Raw genomic sequence first — 23,491 nt, 5'->3', positions numbered from 1 at the left:
ATTAAAGCAAATGTAGCTGTCTCTCTTCCAAGGACATGGAGGAAGAGGACTTCCTCAGGGTCTGATGTACTGCTGTTTCAGAGGCGAGAGCAGGGCAGGGCAATGTCTAAGAGGACATCTGCCTATAAGTAAATCACCAGAGCTAAAGGATTCAAAATTATCCACATCAACAGAAAAGCAGGTGGTTAATACAAACTAAAAACTCACTTTGAAATGTCTGTATGCCAATGCCAGAAGTCTAATAAGTAAGATAGGAGAGTTAGAGTATATAGCAGTGAATGATGAGATAGACATAACTGGCATCTCAGAGACCTGATGGAAGGAGGATAACCAATGGGACAGTGCTATACCAGGGTCCAAATTATATCACAATGATAAGAGTGGATCAACTTGGATTGGGGGGGGGGGGGGGGTGCTTTATGTTCAAAATGGCATAGCATCCAAAGATCATAGACACTAAAGGCACAGTAGAAACTTTGAGTAGAAATCCATGGGTGTTGGGTAAGAATATAGCGATGAAATGCTAAGAGAAGTCAGGGAAGCTAATCAATTTGGCAGTGCAGTAATAATGGGAAATTTTAATTACCCCAATATTGACTAGGTTAATGTGGGGAGATACTGGTTCCAGAGACAAAGTGATGATTCAGATGAACTGAATCAAATCACAGTGAATCTGGAAGATGTAGAAGGCCAGACTGACAAACGGAAGAGTAGCGTATCACTTGGACCAGATGGTATATACCCCATGGTTCTGAAAGAAATAAAAAATGAAATTTCAGACCTATTAGTAAAAAATTTTAACCTATCATTAAAACCGTCCATTGTACCTGAAGACTGCGTGATGGCTAATATAACCCCAATATTTAAATAGGGCTCCAGGGTGATCCCTAAAACTATAGACCAGTGAGTCTGACTTCAATGCCAGGAAAAATAGTAGAAACATTTCTAAAGAACAAAATCGGAGAACATATAGATAAACATGGTTTAATGGGACAGCAAGGATTTACCCAAGGGAAATCTTGCTCACAAATCTGCTACATTTTTTCGAAGGGGTTAATAAACATGAGGATAAAAATGAACTGGTAGATGTAGTAGTATTTGGATTTTCAGAAAGAAAACTAAAAAGTCATGGGATAGGAGGCAATGTCCTTTAATGGATTGCAAACTGGTTAAAAGAAAGGAAAAAAAGTAGGATTAAATGGTCAGTTTTCTCAATGAAAAAAGGTAAACAGTGGAGTGCCTCAGGGATCTGAATTTGGATTTGTGCTTTTCAATATATTTATAAATGATCTAGAAAGGGATAAGACGAGTGATCAAATTTGCAGATGATACAAAATTATTCAGAGTAGTTAAATCACATGCGGATTGTGATAAATTGGAGGTCCTTGCAAGACTGGAAGATTGGGTGACCAAATGGCAGATGAAATTTAAGGTGCAAGTACAAAGTGATGCATATAGGGAAAAATAACCCATGCTATAATTACACAATGTTAGGTTCCATATTAGGTGCTACAACCCAAGAAAGAGATCTAGGCGTCATAGTGGATAATATATTGAAATCATTGGTTCAATGTGCTGCGGTGGTCAAAAAAGCAAACAATGTTAGGAATTATTAGAAAGGTAATAGTGAATAATGGAGAATGTCATAATGCCTCTAACGCTCCATGGTGAGACCACACTATGAATACTGTGCAATTCTAGTTGCCACGTCTCAAAAAAGGTAAAATTGCACTGGAGATAGAGAAGGGCAACCAAAATGATAAAGGGAAAGGCATGGCTCCCCTATGAGGAAAGGTTTCAGAGGTTAGGGTTGTTCAGCTTAGAGAAGATATGGCTGAGGGGGGATATGATAGAGATCTATAAAATCATGAGAGGACTAGAATGGGTAAATGTGATCAGTTATTTACTGTTTCAGATAACAGGACTAGGGAGGGTGCATTCAATGAAGTTAGCAGGTAGCTCATGTAAAACAAATCAGAGAAATTTGTTTTTCACACAACACACACTTAAGCTCTAGAATTCATTGCCAGAAGATGTGGTTAGGACAGATAGTGTAATTGGGTTTAAAAAAGGTTTGAATAAGTTCCTGGAGAAGTCCTTAAACTATTAAACAAGTTGATTTAGGGCCGGATTTTCAAAAGGTTATGTGCGTAAAAAGGCCCAGCGACGCGTGTAAGTCCTGGGGCTTGCAAAAATGGACAGGGAGGGGGCGGGGCGGTCTGGGGATGGGGTATGGCAGAGGCCACTGTGCCGGGGATTGCGTGCTGGAAAAAAAAAGAAAAAGGTAGGGGAAAATGGCAGAGGAGGTAGGGGAAGGGAAGGTGGGGTGGGGGGTAGGGAAGTTGACCTCAGAGGCCGCTCCGATTTCAGAGCGGCCTGGGAGGAAACGGGGGAAGGCAGCATGGCTCGGTACGGCAAGGTGTACAATTGTGCACCCCCTTGCGTGCACCGACCCCTGATTTTTATAACTTGCGCTCGCATGCATGTGTGTGCGCCAGGTAGCTCTCGTACTTCTGAAAATCTACCCCTATTTATTTAAAAGTTTTTACTATACCGACATTCGTTAGATACATCACATCGGTTTACATTAAAACATAAAAATAGCTAAATTTTGCTTTACAAAGAAACCCCTAAGGGAATAGCCACTATTACTGGCATTAGTAGCATAGGATCTATTTAATGTTTGGGTATTTGCCAAGTACTTGTAACCTAGATTGACCACTTTTTGAAACAGGATGCTGGGCTTGATGGATCCTCAATCTGACCTAGTATAGCAACTTCTTATATAGGACCCCCTTTGTGTAAGATGTTAGAAACCCAGTCTGTTTTCTTTGGGGTTTATGCTGATGATTTTCAGCTTGTCTTCTCTGCAAGTGATTTTTTTCCAGGTCTATTGAGTCTATGAATCGTTTATTTTTGAATATAGCTAAGGCTGAGATACTACCAGTTACCAGTGACGCAGACTTCTCATTTGTTTACTGTCTGGATTGAAGAGGTCGATGTTGGTTCAGTTCAGGTTGTTCATGATCTTGGTGTCCTCCTAGATAAGGCGTTTATCTTGCGACCACAATTACGTAAGGTTGTGCAAATAGTTTTTTCTAAAATTGTGCAAAGTACAGCATGTCAGGTTTCTATTAGATTTATTTACTGATTTTGTATACTGTCGTTGATTTTAAATCCCTGATGCATTCCTCTGTGTTACCAGTTTTAGATTACTGCAACGCCATGTACATTGGGCTTCTGAAGTGTTATTTGCAATCATTGCAATTTCTATTAAATGCTGCTGCCAATTTTATATTCAAGTTATATTGGTTACTGATAGAGCAGCGGGTAAAATTCAAAAATTTGACTCTGGTTCATCAAGCCCTATAAGGCTTTGCACCAAACTATTTACAAAATGTTTGGTCCTACATCAACCTGAGCAGTCTTTACGTTCGCTGGACCAACAATTGTTGACTATACCAGCAGTTAAGACCACTCGGTTACCATGTACATGGAAGTGTTTCTTTTCTCAGGTTACACTTGATCTTAGCCAAAAAAAAAAAAAAAAAAAAAAAGATTACAAGTGTTTTAGAAAGGCATTGACAGTTATTTTATGAAGCTTTTAATTGTTGGAAGACTAAGTCTGATGTGTTTTTAATTGTATTTTAATTATTATTCTGCTTATAATCCACCATGAACAGGTCCTGGTAAGATGGCGGACTATAAATCTTGTAATAAAATATTGAAGTTTTGTACACTGCTTAGAACATTCTTTTGTTATTTTATAGCAATAATAATAAACTAAAATAAAACCAACAATATTTTCTTAAATACATTTGTAAGTATGTGCTGTGAATTTAAAAATTACTAAGCAAATCATAAATACATGATGTGTAATGCATCAATATGAAATGAACAAACAAGGAGAAAAAAAAGCCCTTAATTTATTGCCTAAAATACTTGCAGTTGAAAATGGCCTTTTGGATTCCAGGCTGGCTGACAGCAGAAAACCATAAGTTAATTGGAAAAACAGTCTCTGCCTCCCACCATATTCAAAGAGGGGCATTTCTGTTTTGATGTAGTTCATTGAATTGAACTCTGCTGGTACTATTGTACTTGTAGCTGTAGTGCTCATGCTTTTCTGCATAGTCAGGTTTAGTTATTCCTTCATGGTTAGATTCAGACACAACAGTCTCATCTCAGCAGTGGCTGCCTGCTGTTGTTACTAGTCAGTTGAACTTGCGCTGGATTCTGGCAGTTAACTTCAGACGCAACAGACTGCATCGCTCACAACAAACTGTTTTATCTTAGTTTTTCTGATGAATAACTTCCTTGGTATTTTTTTTTTTTTTAAATCATTCTGTGTCAGCACTGCTTTCCTATTTGTCTAAGCAATTTGAGCTGTGGAGATAATGGTACAGGTGGAAGGGAAGAACCACCGTGATCGAGCTTCTCCTTCCTTCCCCCCCAAGAAGGGAATGGCCTCCCCAGCAATGGAGTCCAGTTGTCTGTGAGGCTGTGGTGCAAGATTTCCCTGATGCTATAACACCAGCAGGAAGCTCCCAGGAGTTCAGGACCTGCTGAGCTACTCAGAGCAGGTAATGGCTGAGTTACAGAATCTTCACAAACATCATAGTTCTAGAAAGACTCATCACTGCAGTCTAAAAATTGGGTTTCTCTAATTCCAGGATTATAAAAAAGTTAAATCTGAAATCTCAGGATTGAAAACCATGTCTGGAATTGGATACACTAATGTGAAGGTAAGGGACAGTTGATATATTCTAAGAAATGATTAGCTTTTGAAAAAGTTACATTTATCTTCATCTAGGTAGGTTCATTCATTCTCGATTTGAAATGGCAATAGTTTATATTCATGATGCTCAGTTTAAATCAAGACATTAGCCCAAAGGAACAAATGATAAAGTATTTCTGACAGACATTAAATACTCAATATGCATATTAAGTGGGTAATTTTAAAAGGGACTTTTGCAAGTAAAGAAGTGCTTTATCTGCAGAAGTAAGTTGCTTAGTAAATGGTGAGTTTATGAGCGTAGGGGAGAGATGGGGGAGTCTGGTAGGGGTGGTAATTATGCACCCAAGTTTGCTTTGAAAATTTGATATAATTTATTTGCTGGTTATGTGCATATTTGCTGGGTTATATATGTTATGATAAAAAATTACTCACCAAAATGGTCTTTGGAAAGTAAAGAACTAATTTCAAATTTACATTCAATGTAATCCTATTTGGCAAGAACAGATAAAGTACAAATTCTTAAAATTATTTTAAGCAATGTCAATGCTCTCATTTATAGCAACCCTCTCGCAGCTAGGCAGGACACTTTCAAGGTTGCTAGCTTCCTTCCCATAATAAGTTAGAACAGCACTAGATAAAGTCTATTCTTCCAAACATGTTCAGCCTTCCAGAAGAGAGAGCTGCATTAGCTCAGACCTAGAAAGGGGTGGGTGGATGGGGTGGGGAGGAGGGGAAGGGAGCTAATGTGTGTACTTTTTAATCTAGAAACTGGATTCTCCTCAACTAATTTAACTTCTGACCTTCTCAGCTGTTGGATCAAGTTATTTAGCAGGCATACAGCCAGGACAAAAGCATAAAGGGTATGCAGGCAACTCCTCACCCAATCTGTGCACATTAAGCTATCTACAGCAAAATAGCACTGTCACTTCGACTTAGCATGGTTAATGTTTTTTTTCAGGTGTCCTGTTACAACTTGTGTAGAATCTGGAAGCAATAAAACAGCCTTTGAAAAATTAAGTTATCATTACTGCCATAATTTGATCAATCTCAGCTACTTAATCTTGAAACTAACATAAAACAGCATCTCTCAAGAGAGAAAGAGCTACAGGTAGAAAGGTTTTGCTGGCCAACTGCTTCCTGTTCATATCTGTTTGTGCTCTAAAAACCTAAGTGATCAACAAACTGATATTTATTTTATTTTTAGGGTTTGTTTTTTATGTGGCAGGCTTGTTTTTAAAATTAAGCCCAGTTTTCAATAAAATTGCAATTTTTTTTTTACAATAAAATGAATGCTGAAACCACAAGAATGTAATATGTATTTTATTATGAAATTTCAACAAAAGTTCAAAATGCAAAATATATTCAATGATTCAGTTCTTGACAGGCAATAACAACTGTTGGAAGGTAGCAGTAATAAATAATAAAATTTCAGTAATTAATCTTGTCCCTCAATATAATGCTCATAGATTGCTTTTAGTACAAATTCAAAGTAAGAATTATGTTTCAGGATTCCAAGTTCATCAGCTTGCAACAGATCCTTCACGTTTGGCAAATATTCTTTCAGCTGAACTCCTAGAATACAAACAAAAGTTCGTTACTGGCTTTTTTACTTTTGCAAGAGATACCATAAGAGTAGACAGGCAAAAAAACATAGGTGGTCAACACTGAAAGCAGTTTATCTGGCTAATTCGAAGATTTAGCTGGATAACGTGTGGGATTTAAAATCCCACTGGTCTGACTGCCTCAGAAATCTGAGGTTAGCTGGTTAGCGTTTTACCCAGCTAAGTCCAGGGCAGGGTGGGGACATTCTGGGGTAAGTTATCTGTGTTAACGCCATAACACGCGATAGTTGTGGCAGCACGTGGCACGAATGTAAATTTTTCAAAGGGGTGGGATTGGGCTGGATTAATGAAAATGAGAGTCCATTAAGCTAGGGCGAGAGAACATTGTAGAAATCTCATCTTTGTGAGACTTTCCTCACTACAAATGACGTCAAATCTTCAATGAGGTGTACTGTGTTCCTCGTACATCTCACTCTGCATGTAAAACTGGCCCCAAAACCCTAAACCACTACCAAAGCCTCACCTCGAGTTATTAGCTGGCCCTTCTATAGTGATATAAATAGTTGACTACTATGAAGGCCTTATAAAGAGGCACTCTCTATCTCTCTCAGCCTGTCTGGGCACTTCAGAAGTAGCAAATTATTGCGGGGTGGAAAAAAACTTTAATGCGCCTCACAAAACTACCTATGCAAAACGCTAACATAGCACATGGTGCAGTAATTAAAAAATCATAGAGAAGCCCCTTTTTCTTATCATGGGCATTATCCATGCAAAGTTATAGCATGTTGATGAATCTAGGGGCTAGACAGGTAAGTTAATCTGGCTAACTTCTAGCTGGTTGGCAACTGAAAATGGACCTCATTTGTTTCTATGTTTGTACTGGGTAATTTTTTTTTTATTTTGCACAAGCTACCAGTCACATCAGGAAAGTTACAAAGCAGAGATAACAAATGAACTTTCTTTTTTAGCCAGGTCATCTTACTAGCTTTCGCTGAGCTTCCAGCTTAGCTGGAACCTACTCCAACCTCATGCTTTACAACTAGGCATTCCTTTAAAATGCCTGTGATGCCCCAAGCTTAAGCTACATTAAAAGAGATAGCTACTACTTTGAGGAACTGTAAGACATGCCTTGATAAAACTGCTTGGTAGCATTGAATGTACTGATGTGTCAAACATAAACTACTCAAATTTGATAGGACAGTGGATCATCAGGATGGCCCAATGAAAGCACATATTGGGAAAGTACTGAACTCTAGTATAAGTATTATAGATCTTTGCATATTTTAATATTTGAGTGCACAAATCTGTGGAAATTTTACTCATGTTCATCACTCTCAATAATGCAAAAAATTCTTCATGAAACAGTCTGCAGAGATATTTGTGCCTATGGTTCTCAGAAAACATTTAAAAGATTTTTCAAAGCCATTCACGTGGATAAACTGTGATTTACAAGGTAAACTGGATGTCTGATAATTGCTCTTCCTCAATTTACCTAAAAGTATGCACAGAGTTCTACAATGTGTGTTAGCTGCCTCTGTGGGAAGCATTTCTGGAAGCATATTTTAGAGAAGATCAGAAAATAACATACATAGATTATATTTTCAAATCTATTCAAAATGTTTTCCTTTAAAATTCTACCTATACAAAACACAGGTGCAAAAGTCTGTAGGTACTTGGTACTTATGGCAGCTTTCAGAGGGAAAGCACCTATGTACTTTCCCTTTAAATTCTGTGCAAGGTCCACAGGGGCTGCATTAAAGAGGACAGTTTAGAGAGGGCTGCTTTAAGACAATGCTGTATGCAAACTTTTGAATGAATGGCTTTTTTTCACAAAAAATGTTTTCACCATAATATAGAAACTATTTGCACTGATTATAATTCAAATGATTACTTATTAAAGTAGGATATTTATTTAAGTTGAAGTGCTTCATTGCTACAGGTGAAAATGCATCATGCTTCTGATAAATTCACTGAGATGAATGGAGAGGATATCAACCTAATAAATGAAGCATGACTGATGTGCCGCAAATGCCCAGTAGAAAGCAGCTCTACTGCGCATGTGCGGGCGAGCACGTCGGTCACAGCAGAGCGTCAGCTGTTTGAAAACATGGCAGCTGCAGCGAGGAGCTGTAGCGGCGGCATTGGCGAGGGGCGGCGAGCAGTAGCGGCCTCGGCGAGAAGCAGCGAACCCGGTGGTGAGGGAGGAGAGAGTGAGGGGAGGTGGGAGAGGGTGGGAGGGATGGTGAGAGTGAGGGGGGGGGGAGGGAGAGAGAGGGAGGGAGGGGGGAGAGGGTGGGAGGGAGGGTGAGAGGGAGGGGTGGGTCAGAGTAGCCCTTTGTTATGGGCTGCGAGCATCAGCTGGATATCAACATGGCGGCGACAAGGAGCGGCAGCCAGTAGCGTCAGCGAGGAGCAGCGAACTCGGTGGGGAGGGAGGAGAAAGTGAGAGGAGGGAGGAGAGAGGTGGGAGAGAGGGGAGGGAGGTAGGGGGTGGGAGAGGGGAGAGGTGGGGAGGAGTGAGGGGAGAGGGAGAATGAGGGGGAGGTGAGAGACAGAGGGATGTGAGTAAGTGGAAGGGTAAGAAGTTGTGGAGCAGAGAAAAAGGGAGTGGAGGAGGGCTGAGGGAGAGGGGATGGGGATTGAGAGAGGGTGGGGAGTGACTGAGGGAAGGGGAGGGAGGTGAGAGTGAGGGGAGGGAGGCAGTGGGAGACAGAGGGTGACTGAGTGGAGGGAAGGGGGTGAGGTGAACGAGGGGGAAGGGGGAGTGAGGGAGGAAAAAGTGTAGAAGGGTGCTGTGTTCGAAAATGGACTGAAAAAAAATTTAATGTAGCCCGTTTTAACGAGCTTAACAGCTTGTTTATGTATAACACATTCATCGCAAGTCACATTTCTGAGATCTCTATGATGCTGTATTCATTCCATCCCAATAGTTGTTCAACAGCAATGTCTCTTGGTACACTTGTACTAGCTTCTACTGGAGCAGAAATTTGTGATCCCCAGCAAAAGAAGACCTCTGCTTCAGAACCACCTTTTAAGTGCTGCAGTATACAGCACTTTTGCTTCTTTGATTGGTTGTATTAATTGTTATGTTTGGTGCAGTTTTACATTTTATTGCCAGTGTATTTTATTATACTGTTTGAATGAGTTATTTGATTTTATGATTATGCTATTAATGTTTTATGTGATGTTTGAAATGCTAACTGATTTGTTGGAAAATGCCAATAAAGTCATATAAAAAAAATAAACTAAATTAAGCTGACAGCTCTGGCCATAAAAAGTGAGAATGTTAATGTGCTATATATTTCTATAAACCTTTATTACAAAATTAGCTAATTATCTACATATCTTAATATATTAAATTCAGTAATTAAGTATGGATAAAGCAAATGGCAACATTCAGCACCACTTAAGATTTTATTCACAATCTCGTATGACAGTACTTTCAAAATCATAGAGGTACTTTCTTCATATACTGTAAATAGGAACCTTCATTTTCAGTTATTTTTATTTTACATGGGAATTTTCAGTATTTATTCCAACAAGAACAAAAATGGGACACATCAGTGGGGGGGGGGGGGGGGGGGGGAAAGACATCTTCCCAGTTAAATATTTTTGTTCTTGTTGTTATAAACACTGATAAATTCCCAGGAAAAATAAAAGCTGGAAACGAAGAACTCTACAGATGAAGAAAATATTTTTGGGCTCACACAAGCTCATGTGTCACAATGCCTTTTTGCTGGTCCTTTAAAAAGTATCACAACCTACAAAGATTCCACTCTTCTCCAGGATCAATACTAGAACTCTACATTCCAATATTATATTTAATTCATTAAGAAGTTTTTTTATTTTTATTTAGAAGGCATCGATTTATTAATGGATTGTCACATAGCTTAGACTTAAACACTGACAACTTAATACTGCAAAGTTCTTAGAGAACCAGGTTCCACATGAATCCAATGTGAATGTTGACATATTTATAATGCTTTAGTTTTTATATCGTACATATATTTATACATTTTTCCATCCATGTTCATTTATATCTTGAAATTTTATATTTTTCAAAATGTAATACAGATCAGAAAAACACAACACAAGAAAATGCTGGCTAAGATGAAAACTGTGCGGCAACATTGTTACAAACTCTGTAACTTAGCTATCTTTAAATCCACATCTGGACAACTGAAATTGGATGAATACAGACCTGTATTCTGTTTTTGCAACTCCTATAAATAATAACGTGTATTCTTTTGCTTATGATTTTATTATCAGGCACTCATATGGCACTCAAGAGAGGCTGGTGATATTAGAAGAATTTTATGATGTCTTACACACTGGCAATACAGAGCGTCAGTAGTGAGTATTTCTGTTACACATAGAACTACCTGCAGGTGTTGTGTGTCAGGCTGCAGCCAGCTGCTCTCTCAGTCTGCCTGTCTCCATACAACTTCCCTAAGCTCCCTTGTGCTGTCAAAATTATATATAGCTGCAAGGAGCAGTTTAACTCCTAAAGCGTTGCATTAACTGACCATACAAAGCATAAAGACAGAGACGCACATTTCTAGCATTTCAAAAACAACCTTTAAAGCAGGGATAGGAAACCTCCAGTCCTCAAGGATTATATATGAGTCCAGTTTTCAGGATATTCCTAATGGATATGCAAGAGAGATTTGCATACATTGGAAGCAGTCCATGCATATTCACTGGGGGTAACCTGAAAACCTGATTGGTGTGTAGCCCTCAAGGACCAGAGTTTCCTTAGTCAAGCTTTAAAGGCTGCAGAAAACAGAGAAAATGTAAATGGGTATTTGTGAATAAACACTTCTTATTGGCTCTTCAGAGAACTGTCTATACATTTCTTTGACTGATTCCTTTCTCCTTCAGTTGTTCAGTGAGATGCGCTTGCTATTGGTCATTCACTGACAGGATGAGAAACCAGAAATTCTGTGGCCACCATTCAGCTCTCCCTATTGGTTCTTACACTATGGTTGTTGAAAGAAAAAAAATGTAAATGGCTCATTCACTTACAAAAAGCAATAAAATCAAGCAACCTTTGTCTCCTAGTAATGTAGCTAAAACAAAGAGAACTCTCACCATAAATCTTTAAAAGTTGAAAATTTTTTTTGTTTTCAACTTAAATGTTGTTTATAATATCAAGAAGGCTCCCCCGCAGGCCTTAGTCTAGTAAGGTCCAGGGCTTAATTTGTAGGGCAACCTTCTGGAATGCAGTTCTACTGCTTCTTTTCCATCTTAAGAGGCAGATCAGCAAGGTATTCTACTCCAACCCCTTATCTCCAAGCAGCCTACAGTGTAGAAGTGGGGGAAGGGGAGAGCCTGGAGCAGCCAAAACAGAGAACAGCCACTCTTCTCCCAAATCCAGCCCTGTCTTCCTATACAGCAGGAAAGGGGGTGGGAGTGATCTTGAAGCAGTCACTGCAGAGCAGAGAACAGACACAAAAAGAACTGAATTAGCGCAAGTTTGAAACTTGTGAGCAGTGCCAATAATTAAGGTTGCAGCCCTAATCTTGATTAGCACTGCTGCTCATAAGTTTTTTTTTTAACTCTATTTGGAAAACACAGTGGATATAAATGATCTGGAAAGAGGTAAGACGAGTGAGGTGATCACATTTGCGGATGACACAAAAATATTGCAGAGTAATTAAACCTCAAGCGGACTGTGATGAATTGCAGGAGGACCCTGTGAGACAAAGACTGGGCTTCCAAATGGCAGATGAAATTTAATGTGGAGAAGTGCAAAGTGATGCATATAGGGAAGAATAACCCTTGCTGTAGTTGCACAATGTTAAGTTCTATTTTAGGAGTTACCACCCAGGAAAGAGATCTAGGCATCATAGTGGATAATACACTGAAATCGTGGCTCAGTGTGCTGCGCCAATCAAAAAAGCAAAGAGCATGTTAGGAATTATTAGGAAGGGAATGGCAAATAAAACGATGGATATCATAATGCCTCTGTATCGCTCCATGGTGAGACTGCACCTTGAATACTGTGTGCAATTCTGGTCACCGCATCTCAAAAAGGATATAGCTGCACTGGAGAAAGTGCAAAGAAGGGTGACCAAAATGATAAGGGGCATGGAACGGTTGCCCTATGAGGAAAGCCTAAAGAAGTTAGGGCTATTCAGTTTGGAGAAGAGACGACTGAGGGAGGATATGATAGAAGTCTACAAAATCATGAAAGGACTTGAACAAGTTATTTATTTATTTAGAAACTTTTCTATACCGTTGCTAAGTTAAATACCGTCGCAACGGTTTACATGTAGGCCACATTATTTAATGTAGGTAAAGTGTACAATAGTACATTCTAACAGGTGCCGTCAAAGGTTCGGTTACAATATATCATTAGACATATAATTATTAGTTAATATAAATTGGTTATTTACTCTCTTAGATAATAGAAGGACCAGGGGGCACTCCATGAAGTTAGCAAGTAGCTCATTTTAAAACAAATCAAAGAAAATTCTCTCTCACTTACGGACAGATTTTAAATTGGCCACGAGGGTAGAAATGGCCACTTATGAGCATGGCTGGGCCCTGCCCGCATTTTAAAAAGTGCCAGGCACTGACAAATGGGCGGGGATGGGTGGGCCAGGGTGGGCTGGGACAGCGCCATTCAGGTCGGGCCCTGAAGTAACTTGTGGAATAAAAGGTACAAAAAAAAAGGGTTTTAAGAGGGTGGGGAGGAGAGGGGAAGGGAGATTAGGGTAGGAACGTTCCCTCCCAGACCACTCCTAAATTAGAGCGGACTGGGAGGGAACTGCGGGAGCCCCGATCTCGATGGTGCGCGCGATTTGCTAATTTTACCCCCCATTGTGCGTGCCGTCCGCACATATGTACATGGATTATAAATCCGGCGCATATGTGCACGCGGCCCACATATTTTATAACATGTGTGCGCCGGTGAGCATGTTATAAAATCAGCATGTTCATATGCGCGCACACATGCACACTGAGAAATTACTTACCTGATAATTTCGTTTTCCTTAGTGTAGACAGATGGAGTCAGGACCAATGGTATAGTGTGCTCCTGATAGCAGTTGGAGAGGGAGTCAGATTTCAATCTGACGTCAGCACTACATATACCCGTGCAGGAGGCTCTGCTCTTCAGTATTCTCTTCGAAAAGCAATTGTAGATATATGTGTGTTTGAATAACTTGGTTAACTTGATAGACTTGAACTGGTTGACTTGAATTCTAGCTGGAGACTGCCAGTGCACTCAACCGAGAAATGCAGACACCCGGTAATTATGGGTGTCTTAACTAGAGGTAAAGCGTGGCTTACCCGTGCTTGTCTTGCTCTTGGGGATTGTCACGCAAGTTTTCCGTATTGTGAGGCAGCCGTGGGCGGGATACTGAGTCCATCTGTCTACACTAAGGAAAACAAAATTCAGGTAAGTAATTTCTCCATTTCCTAGCGTGTAGCAGATGGACTCAGGACCAATGGGATGTACAAAAGCTACTACCGAACTGGGTGAGAGGCTGCCCGTGGCCCACTTAGTACTGCCCTTGCAAATGCTGTGCCCTCTCGGGCCTGAACATCCAGGCGGTAGATGTGGTCGAGAAGGTGTGAATGGAGGACCATGTCGCCGTCCGACAGATCTCGGCGGGTTACAGCATCTTGGTTTCTGCCCAGGACACTGCCTGGGCTCTGGTGGAATGGGCTTTGACCTGTAGAGGTGGAGGTTTCCCTGCCTCTACATAGGCCGCCTGGATTACTTCTTTGATCCAGCGGGCTATGGTTGCCTATGAGGCCACTTCCCCTTGTTTCTTCCCGCTGTGAAGGACGAATAGGTGGTCCGTCTTTCGTATGGATTCCGACCTTTCCAGGTATCGGACTAGTAGTCTGCAGACGTTAAGATGGCGAAGAAGGCGAGAGTCTTCCGAGTCCTTATGCTCGTCTGGAGATGGCAGCGAGATGGTTTGGTTTAGATGGAAATGAGAAACCACCTTTGGAAGGAAAGAAGGGGCAGTGCATAGCTGTATGGATCCTGGTGTGAATCTGAGGAATGGTTCCCGACAGGATAGTGCTTGAAGTTCGGAGATGCGACGGGCTGAACATATTGCCACTAGAAAAACAATCTTCAAGGTTAGAAGCCGTAGAGGCAGTCCATGGGTAGGTCTGAAGGAAGCTCCCGCTAGGAAGTCTAGTACTAGATTGAGGTTCCATAGGGGTACCGGCCACTTTAGTGGTGGTCGGATTTGTTTGACCCCTCTCAGGAAGCGGGAGACGTCTGGGAGTGAAGATAGACTGATGCCGTCCGCTTTGGCTCTGAAGCAAGCCAACACAGTCACCTGAACCTTGATGGAGTTGAAGGACAACCCTTTCTGTAAGCCGTCCTGCAGAAATTCCAGGATCGTGGGGATTTTGACTGTCTGCGGAAGTATGTCGCCGTCTTCACACCAGGCTTTGAATATTCTCCATATTCGTCTGTAGGTTAGAGACGTGGAGAACTTGCATGCTCAGAGCAAGGTGTCAATCACTGGCCCTGAGTATACACTCTTCTTCAGGCGCGTCCTCTCAATGGCCAGACCATAAGAGAGAATCGAGTTGGGTCTTCGTGGAGGATCGGTCCTTGTTGGAGCAGATCCCTGTGTGGAGGTAGGGACAGGGGGCTCCCCTCCAGAAGTCTTTGCATGTCTGCGTACCACGGCCTTCTTGGCCAATCTGGGGCCACTAGGAGTACTAGCCCCCTGTGGTGTTCTATCTTTCGGATGATCCTGCCCAGTGGTGGCCATGGAGGTAATCCGCAGCGACGCTGTCTTTTCCCGCGATGTGGGAGGCTGAGATCCTTGCAGGTTTGCTTCCGCCCATGCCATTAGGGAGTCTATTTCCAGGGACAACTGTTGGCTTCTGGTTTCTCCCTGGCGGTTGATGTAGGCTCACTGTTGTGGCGTTGTCAGACGTGACTGACAGATTCTCCCTGGAGTCTGTGACTGAATCGCAGGCAAGCTAGTCTGACTGCTTGGGCTTCCAGGCGGTTGATGTTCTGTCCCGACTCTTCCTTGTCCCATTGCCCCTGGGCTGTCAGCTCCTGGCAGTGGGCTCCCCACCCTCATAGGCTTGCATCTGTGGTGAGCAAGACCCAGGATCAGTGGGGACAGCCTTACTCCCTTGCTCAGATGGTCTTCTTGTAGCCAATATAGGAGCTGGATCCATACATCCGCTGGTAACTGGAACGGTATAGTTCTGGGACATCTGGTTCCATCGTGACAGTAGGGAACGTTGTAGTGGTCGCATGTGAGCCCTTGCCCATGGGACGACTTCTAAAGTTGATGTCATGAGGCAGAGGACTTGGAGGTAGTCCCCATACCATGGGGCGAGTGCCGTTCACCAGTTTTCTCAACTGCTCCATCAATTTCCTTCTCCTTGCAGGGGGAAGGATGACCTTATCTTGCTGGGTGTCGAACCGGACTCCCAGGTATTCTAGTGATTGGGAGGGCTGCAGGCATCTCTTGGTTGTGTTGACGACCCATCCGAGATTCTGCAGTAGATTCTAGACTCTGGTGGTCGCCTGATGACTTTCTTCTGGAGATTTTGCCCTGATCAGCCAATCATCCAGTTACGGGTGTACAAGGATTCCTTCTTTCCTCAGTGTCGCTGCCACTACCACCATGATTTTGGTGAATGGCCGAGGGGCAGTAGCTAGTCTGAAGAGTAGCGCCCGGAACTGGTAGTGGTGGTCCATGATCACGAAGCGTAGAAAACACCTGTGGTCGTGATGGACCGGGATGTGCAGATAGGCTTCTGACAGGTCCAGGGAGATCAGAAATTCTCCCGGCTGTACTGCCCTTATGACCGAACGTAGGGTTTCCATGCGGAAGTGTGGTACCCTCAGGTAGCGGTTGACAGACTTGAGGTCCAGGATGGGCCGGAATGTTCCCTCTTTCTTGGGGACGATAAAATAGATGGACTAGTGCCCAGTATTTTGTAGGTGCGTGGGCACCGGTGTTATGGCCTCTAGGGAGAGCAATTTTGTGTGGTTTCCACTGCCATCCTCTTGGCCGGGGAGTGGCAAGGGGATTTCACAAATTTGTCTGGAGGAATGCTTTGGAAATCCAGATAGTATCCCTCTCGAATGATGATTAGGACCCACTTGTCCGACCTAATCTCGACCCATCTTTGGTAGAATAGGGAAAACCTGCCACCTATGGCTTCTTCCTGTGGATGGGTCTGTTGATTTTCATTGTGGGGTGCGGCTGGGGCCTGGACCTGAGCCGGCTCCCCTCTTAATGTGTTTGTTCCGAAAGGACTGGCCCCTGCCTGCGGGGCGAGGTACTTGGTATGTATTCTTGTATGGTCTAAAGCGCTGTGATCCTCTGTTCTTGGATGTTCTCGGAGAGGGGCGATGGCTTCTTTTGTTCTTGTCCTCCAGTAGCCGAGGTACTGGGGATTCGTCCCATTTGTCGGCTAACTTCTCCAGTTCGCTTCTGAACAGGAGGGCTCCTTTAAAGGGCATTCTTGTGAGTTTAGTCTTGGAGGTCACGTCGGCTGACCAGCTTCAGAGCCAGAGTTGTCTTCTGGCTGCCACAATGGATGAGATGCCCCTGGCTGAGGTGCGCACCAGGTCGGACGTCGCATCTGTAAGGAAGGATATTGCTGATTCTAATGTTTCGACAGGTGTGGTAGCGTTCCTGGCAAGTGATAAGCAGGCACATGTCACCATGGCACAGCAGGCAGGATCTGTAGTGACATAGCTGCTGCATCAAATGACTGTTTAAGGATGGATTCCTGACGTCTCCTCCTTCGACTGGAATAGTAGTGCACTTCGTGACAGCGCAGACCTTGGTGGCCACTTTGGGGGAACACCAGCAGTTCATTGGCTGAGGGTTCCAGTGTATATAGCGCTTCTAGGGCCCGTCCTCCTTTGAAACTGGCCTCCGGCGCATTCCATTCCAAGTCGATCAGTTGTTGTACAGCCTACAGCAATGGGATATGGCGTGAGGCCTGATGGAACCCGACCAGCAGAGGGTTTATCTTAGGCTCCGCTGTGGCGCTTGAGCCTGGGATGGCCAGCTTCTTCAGGCTCAGAGACACGAGGTCTGGTAACTCATCTCTGGAGAAGAAACGCATCATGGTTCGGTATGGTTCCATTCCTGGAGGGATTTCTCCTTCCTCCAGGTAGTCTGGTTCTTCCTCCGAGGTGTCCGTATCCCCTAAGAGGAGGCTTTTGTCCAGAGGGGGCACATCTCGGGGAGGCCGAGAGGGGCCTGGAAGGTTTTGGTCTTCTGGTGGAGGCTGTGGCTGTGTCACCGATTATGCCTGGACAAAGGTTTGCAGCCCTTTGAAGAATTCTACCCAGGAAAAAGTTCCTGGGTCCATATTGAAGCCAGCAGCGTTCCCTGAGGGGCCCAGCTGAGTAGGGGCCGAGCCGGGGATAGAGAGATCCGGGGTATTATCGTTGGTGGAGCCGGATTCCTCTACTGGCTGGGGAGGGGGGGCCTTGTCCTGGTTCCCCCAGAGCCTCTTCACACTGCAGGCACAGGGCAGAAGCCACTACATGTTGCGCAGCTCTCAGGTGGCAGGCTGGGCAGAGGGCTTGTCCCTTGGCTTTCTTGGCCAGTGGTGCCATGGTTTGTGCACGTAGAGTTGTTCAAAACTCGTCTGTGTGTTTATATGTGCACGCCGGGAGGCTTAGATATGTGCTCCAGGTGCGCCGCCGCTGTGCGTGCAAGCTGCGAAAGATGTGCGTGCAGGCCGCCATGTGTGCCTAGGGTGAGATGCGCGCACTGCTATGCACACCAGCTTAATTTGTATGCCCGGCACCGTTGAGCGTGCTGCTGAGCGCCCGGCACCTTTGGGTGCGTTGCTATGCGCAAAAGTAGTTTATGCACCTGGCTCGCTGCTGTGCGCATGGCTCAATTGTGTGGACAATACGGCGATCAAGGGAGGGAGATGGTGCAGGCGACCACACAGGCAAATGGTGACCCCCCCCCAGGAGGGTCTCCATGGGAGAGGACCCTCGTACCGAATTGGGGTCTAGCCCGGACAGGGCTGTTCAACCTGATGGGACAGACGCCGGAGAGCGATCTGTGCGGCTATCCGAGCCTCGGAGACCGGAGACTTTAAGAAAAGTTTTCTACCTTACCTTGTCTCGGCGCTTCCCGGTCTCCGGCTGCGGGGGGGGGGGGGGGGGGGGGGAGGAGTACCTTCACCGCTACGCTCGGTATTGCACCCGCTGCATCTCAGCCATTCCCGTTCCTGGGGGCTAAGTCCATCCCGGGAACCGGCTACCGGACCGAGGCTTACCTCTGAGGGATCTCAGAAATCACCTCAGGAATTCTTGTCTGGGGGAGGGATCCTTACATATCACCGCAGGAGAGTGGGGCTCGTCTTGTAGAGGTAAGATTTTGGAATTTTCTTTCTTCTTTGGTTTGGATTTCCTAACGCTGTGCAAGCATGTGTAGAGTCTCAAACTGCTAAGGAGACAGAGAAATACTTGAAGAGCAGAGCCTCCTACACGGGTATATGTAGTGCTGACGTCAGATTGAAATCTGACTCAGTCTCTAACTGCTATCAGGAGCACTCTATACCACTGGTCCTGAGTACATTGCTACACGCTAGGAAATTTAAAATCAACCTTTTAGCGCATAGTTAAGCTCTGGGATTCATCACCAGAGGATGTGGTTACAGCAGATTGTGTAACTGGGTTTTAAAAAGATTTGGATAAGTTCCTAGAGGAAAAATCCATAAACTATTACAGTAATAAATAAGCAATAGTAGCTTGCAATTTATCTAATGTTTGGGTACTTGCCAGGTTCTTGTGACTTGGATTGGCCACTGTTGGAAAGAGGATACTGGGCTTGATGGACCCTTGGTCTGACCCAGTATTGCATATCTTATGTAAATCAATATTACTTGCCAAGGAAGTCATGAAATACAAACACGAATACAAATGTTTACAGTTGAGCATAATTAATACAATACCCCTCAAACAAAATAAAACTGCAGCTGGAAAATAAATTCAATCATCTGTAGCATTACAATGCTACCAGTCCCAATACACTTGCCAAATTATTTCATATTTTCTCAAGCAAAAAAGGTTAGTTTTTCCATCACCCAAATATTTGCCAGTACCAATTTCCATTGATGGTCTTGATTTCCAAAAATAAGCAATAGTAATACATGCGGTGTGCAAAAAATGAACAAGGAATTTTTTTTATAAAGAGTTAATACTTCATCTCCCCAACAACCCAGCAAGCACAGTGTAGCTGAAGAAAGAATATGTTCACCAATGATTGCCTGAGCATTCCCTTGTACTTGGTTCCCAAAAACTTCACACAATCACACAGTCCCACCATATATGTACAAAAGAGGCTGAGATCCACAACCCCCTCCAACATAGTGAACTTGATGCACTGAATTTAGAATAAACTAAAGGAAACTTATAGGTGCGATGTAAAAGTTTAAACAGTTCTCTAACCTTATTACAGCATGATAATTTAAGAGTTTTCCTCCAGATCAGCCTCCAGTTATCCTCGTCATGGCCTAAGATAGGTCATTGTTCCATGTGTGAATCAACGAGGCCGGAGTTTCTGGATCATGAATTTTGTCAAATAAATGTGCATTTTAGATTGTGGCTTAGGTTTAGTTAATAGTTTTTCCAATCCAGTATGAAGATATAACCCTATATTTATTTATTTATTTAACATTTTTATATACCGAAATTCATGTAGCAAAAGTTACATATCAATTCGGTTTACATTATAACATTAAACAGGCAAGACAGAGTGCAATTACATCGAACAGGTGGATAAAACTTGGATCAAGTAACTGGGTATTAAGAACAAAAAGATACAATAAATAATGAAGTACTAGAACGGACCTGGCTAAATATGCAGTAGACATGTTACAAAGTGCACATATTTGGAAAGGTTGAGAGTAAAATTATTGGTATGGATAGAAGGCTTGTTCGAATAGCCAAGTTTTGAGTCTCTTTTTATAGGCGATAGGGCAAGGTTCTTTCCGGAGGTCTGGTGGTAGAGAGTTCCATTGCGCGGGGCCTGCTGTGGATAGAGTACGTTTATTTAATGAGGATTTGATGGTTGGGGTGAGGAGAGTATCTTTATAGGCTGTTCTCACCGGTCTGGAGGGTATATGTGGCTGAAGAGGGATATTGAGTTCCAGAGGAATGAGCTTGTGTATAGATTTATGTATGATTGTTAGTACTTTGTAGGAGATTCTGAACTTGATTGGGAGCCAGTGTAGGTTTTTCAAGATGGGGGTAATATGATTTCTTTTGTTAGATTTAGTTAGAATCCTGGCTGAAGCGTTTTGGAGCATTTGTAATGGTTTTATTGTGTTGGTTGGTAGGCCAAGTAGGAGGGAGTTACAGTAGTCAATTTTTGAAAAAATGATTGCTTGGAGAACTGCCCGGTAGTCTTGGAAATGGAGGAGCGGTCTGAGTCGTTTCAGAACTTGCAATTTATAGAAGCTGTCCTTAGTGGTATTATTAATGAATCTCTTAAGGTTTAGTTAATTGTCCATGCTGACTCCGAGGTTTCTAACTTGAGGTGAGAAGGATAGTTGACTAGTAGGGGGTAGGTTAGACGATGCATAGTTACAGTCTTGTGTGACGAGGAGTATTTCGGTTTTGTTGGAGTTAAGGATCAGGTTAAGGCTCTTGAGTAGGTTGTTGATGGCTTGGAGGCAGTTGTTCCAGAATTCTAGTGTTTTTTGTAGTGTTTTCGTAACCGGGATGAATATTTGCACGTCGTCTGCGTAGATATAGTGGGTTAATTTTAGTTTGGAGAGAAGCTGGCAAAGTGGTAATAGATAAATGTTAAAGAGGGTGGGGGATAGGGAAGAGCCTTGAGGGACTCCCAAGGTTGAGCGAACTGTGTGTGATTCTTCATTGTTGACTCTGACCTTATAAAATCTGTTATGTAGAAAAGATTTGAACCAGCTGAGAGCAGTGCCTTTGATGCCAATATCCGTTAGCCTATCCAGAAGCGTTGCTTGGTTACCAGTGTCAAATGCGGCCGATAGGTCGAGGAGAATGAGTAGGCCGGGTTGTTTTTTATCTAGATTCAGTAAAATTGTGTCCGTCAGAGAGATTAGCAGAGTTTCTGTATTTCGGGTTTTTCGGAAGCCGAACTGAGAGGGGGCTAGTATTTTGTTATCTTCTAAGTATTCCGTGAGTTGCTGGTTGACTATTTTTTCTAGGATTTTTGAAATGAAGGGGAGTTTAGCGATTGGGCGATAGTTGGAGGGGTCATCTGGAGACAGGTTGGGTTTTTTCAGGAGAGGTTTTAGGATTGCGAGTTTCAACTGGTCAGGTACTGAACCTTGCATTAGTGAGCGGTTAATAATGTCGGCAATTGGTTTGGCGACTGTTTTTGAGCTGGCAATGAGTAAGCTGGCGGGTATCGCGTCTGTGGGGTGAGAGGTGGGTTTGAGCTTCTTCAGGATTGTTTCAACCTCTAAGGATGACGTCGGCTCGAACATTTCAAGACTAGTGTTCTGTTGATAATGCGAGTATTGGGCTGGTGGCGGTAGAGGAGCGTTGTTGGCTTTTAGAGGTCTGATCAAATCGATGATTTTTTTCTTGAAATATGCGGCTAACTGAGGCTTTGCTGGCCGCTTGATCATCTGGGATAGTCGTGGGGGTAGATTTAGTGAGAGATGAAACAAGGGAGAATAAAGCTTTAGGGTCAAAGATGAAGTGGTGTATTTTCTGTGAGAAAAAATCTCTCTTTGTTTGGAGGATGGATATCCGGTAGCGGTGCATAAGAGATTTGTAAGCTTCCAGGTTTGATGGGGAAGGGTTTTTTCGCCATGTATGTTCGAGTCTTCTGATTTGTTTCAGGGTTTTTAGCTGGGAGGTGTACCAGGGTTTCCTGTTGTTCGCATTAGAGCGGAGAGCTTTAGTGGTTAAAGGACATGTTAGGTCTGCTACGTCCTTAGTTATTTTGATCCAGGAGGTTGTGGCTGAATTGGCATCCGTGAGGTCTAGTTTGTCTAATGCAGAGGATAGGTGTGGGCTGAGGGTTTCTGGGTTGCATAACTTCCTAAATTGGACTGTGGTTTTTTGTAATGGTAGGAGGATGGGTTGGGTGAACTTGAGAGTTGTAGAAATCAACTTGTGGTCTGACCAGGGAACTGGGGAACAAGTTGTAGATGAGGCAGTAGTGAGGCTTTCATTTATGAAGATTAAGTTTAGTTTATGTCCCACTTTGTGCGTCGGCTCTTTGATAATTTGTTTGAATCCCAGATACTGAAGTGAAGTGAGAAAGGTTTCACAACTGGATGATTGAGGGGTTTTATCCACGTGGAGGTTGAAATCTCCCATTATTATAGCAGGGGTATCGGTGTTGATGTGTTTGGCTAGGAGTTCAATTAAAGGAGACTGGTCCGATTCTAGGCTTCCTGGAGGGGCATAGGTAAGGCCGATTTGAAGGTGTTTAGATTTGAATAAAGCGAATTCGAGAGAGGGTAATGAGATGGTGGTCCTGTAGGGATAGCCCTAGCTCTTTTTTTGTGGCTAATAGACCGCCTCCTCTTTTTTTGACTCTGGGGATAGAGAGGATGTCGTAAGTGTGAGTAGGGAGTTGGTTGATTAGAGCCATGTCCTTCAGGTTTCAGCCATGTTTCGGTGATTGCGCAGCAGTCCGGATTTGATTCTGTTAGATAGTCGTATAGGAGATGAGTTTTTTTCGATAGTGATTGTGCATTGATCAGGGTTAAGGAGAGTAGCGTGAGGCCCAGCAGTTGGTTCAGTGGTGAAGTCATGATTGGGATAATTCTTTTTTGAATGAAGTTGGGATTGGTGTGGTTTTTTTTTTTTTTTTTTTTTTTTTTTACAGAGTTTCTCCTTTGGTTGTGGATGATCGGTATAGCGAGGGTGTGCATGGTGAGTGACGTTTGGGTGCGTATTGGGAAGTCTCTAAGAGTGCTGTGGAGGTCTGGGTGAGAGACTGGGGGCGTCTGAGGGAGTGTTGGAGGCGTCTGGACGGGAGCTGGAGAATTCTGGATGAGTGATTGTAGAGCCTAGAGTCTGGTAGAGTCTGGATGAGTAATTAATTAATATTGGCATTAAGCAATCATGAAACATCTCTCTTTATCTGTAAATACATATATCTTGTATGACTGGAAGTCCAAACTCAATCTGTAATTGGGAAAAGGGGATGCAACCTGCCTCTGCCCATATCAACTGATAAAGACACCTTGGACAATGAAGGAT

General features: G+C 43.1%; 1 protein-coding gene and 1 long non-coding RNA gene across 6 annotated transcripts in view; one reads left to right on the top strand and one right to left on the bottom strand.

The window, feature by feature from the left end:
- Positions 1-4,057: 4,057 nt before the first annotated feature.
- LOC115087249 overlaps positions 4,058-23,491 on the top strand; it is a 221,397-nt gene continuing 201,963 nt past the window's right edge. For 2 of the 5 annotated variants that reach the window (XR_003855473.1, XR_003855472.1), the window contains exons 1-3: positions 4,058-4,580; positions 4,671-4,742; positions 10,567-10,650. This is a non-coding gene — a long non-coding RNA (uncharacterized LOC115087249). The remainder of the gene's footprint in view (positions 4,581-4,670; positions 4,743-10,566; positions 10,651-23,491) is intronic. The other 3 variants (XR_003855475.1, XR_003855474.1, XR_003855471.1) reach the window with 3 other exon arrangements.
- NUP133 (nucleoporin 133) overlaps positions 6,039-23,491 on the bottom strand; it is a 271,938-nt gene continuing 254,485 nt past the window's right edge. Inside the window, exon 26 of the mRNA XM_029594184.1 lies at positions 6,039-6,307. Coding sequence (XP_029450044.1) covers positions 6,171-6,307 — 137 coding nt within the window. The 3' untranslated portion in view covers positions 6,039-6,170. The remainder of the gene's footprint in view (positions 6,308-23,491) is intronic.

The sequence above is a fragment of the Rhinatrema bivittatum genome, chromosome 3 (assembly GCF_901001135.1).
Source record: "Rhinatrema bivittatum chromosome 3, aRhiBiv1.1, whole genome shotgun sequence".
NCBI lineage: Eukaryota > Metazoa > Chordata > Amphibia > Gymnophiona > Rhinatrematidae > Rhinatrema > Rhinatrema bivittatum.
The sequence above is the reverse complement of the archived record's forward strand: the minus strand, read 5'-3'. Positions and strand labels throughout refer to the sequence as shown.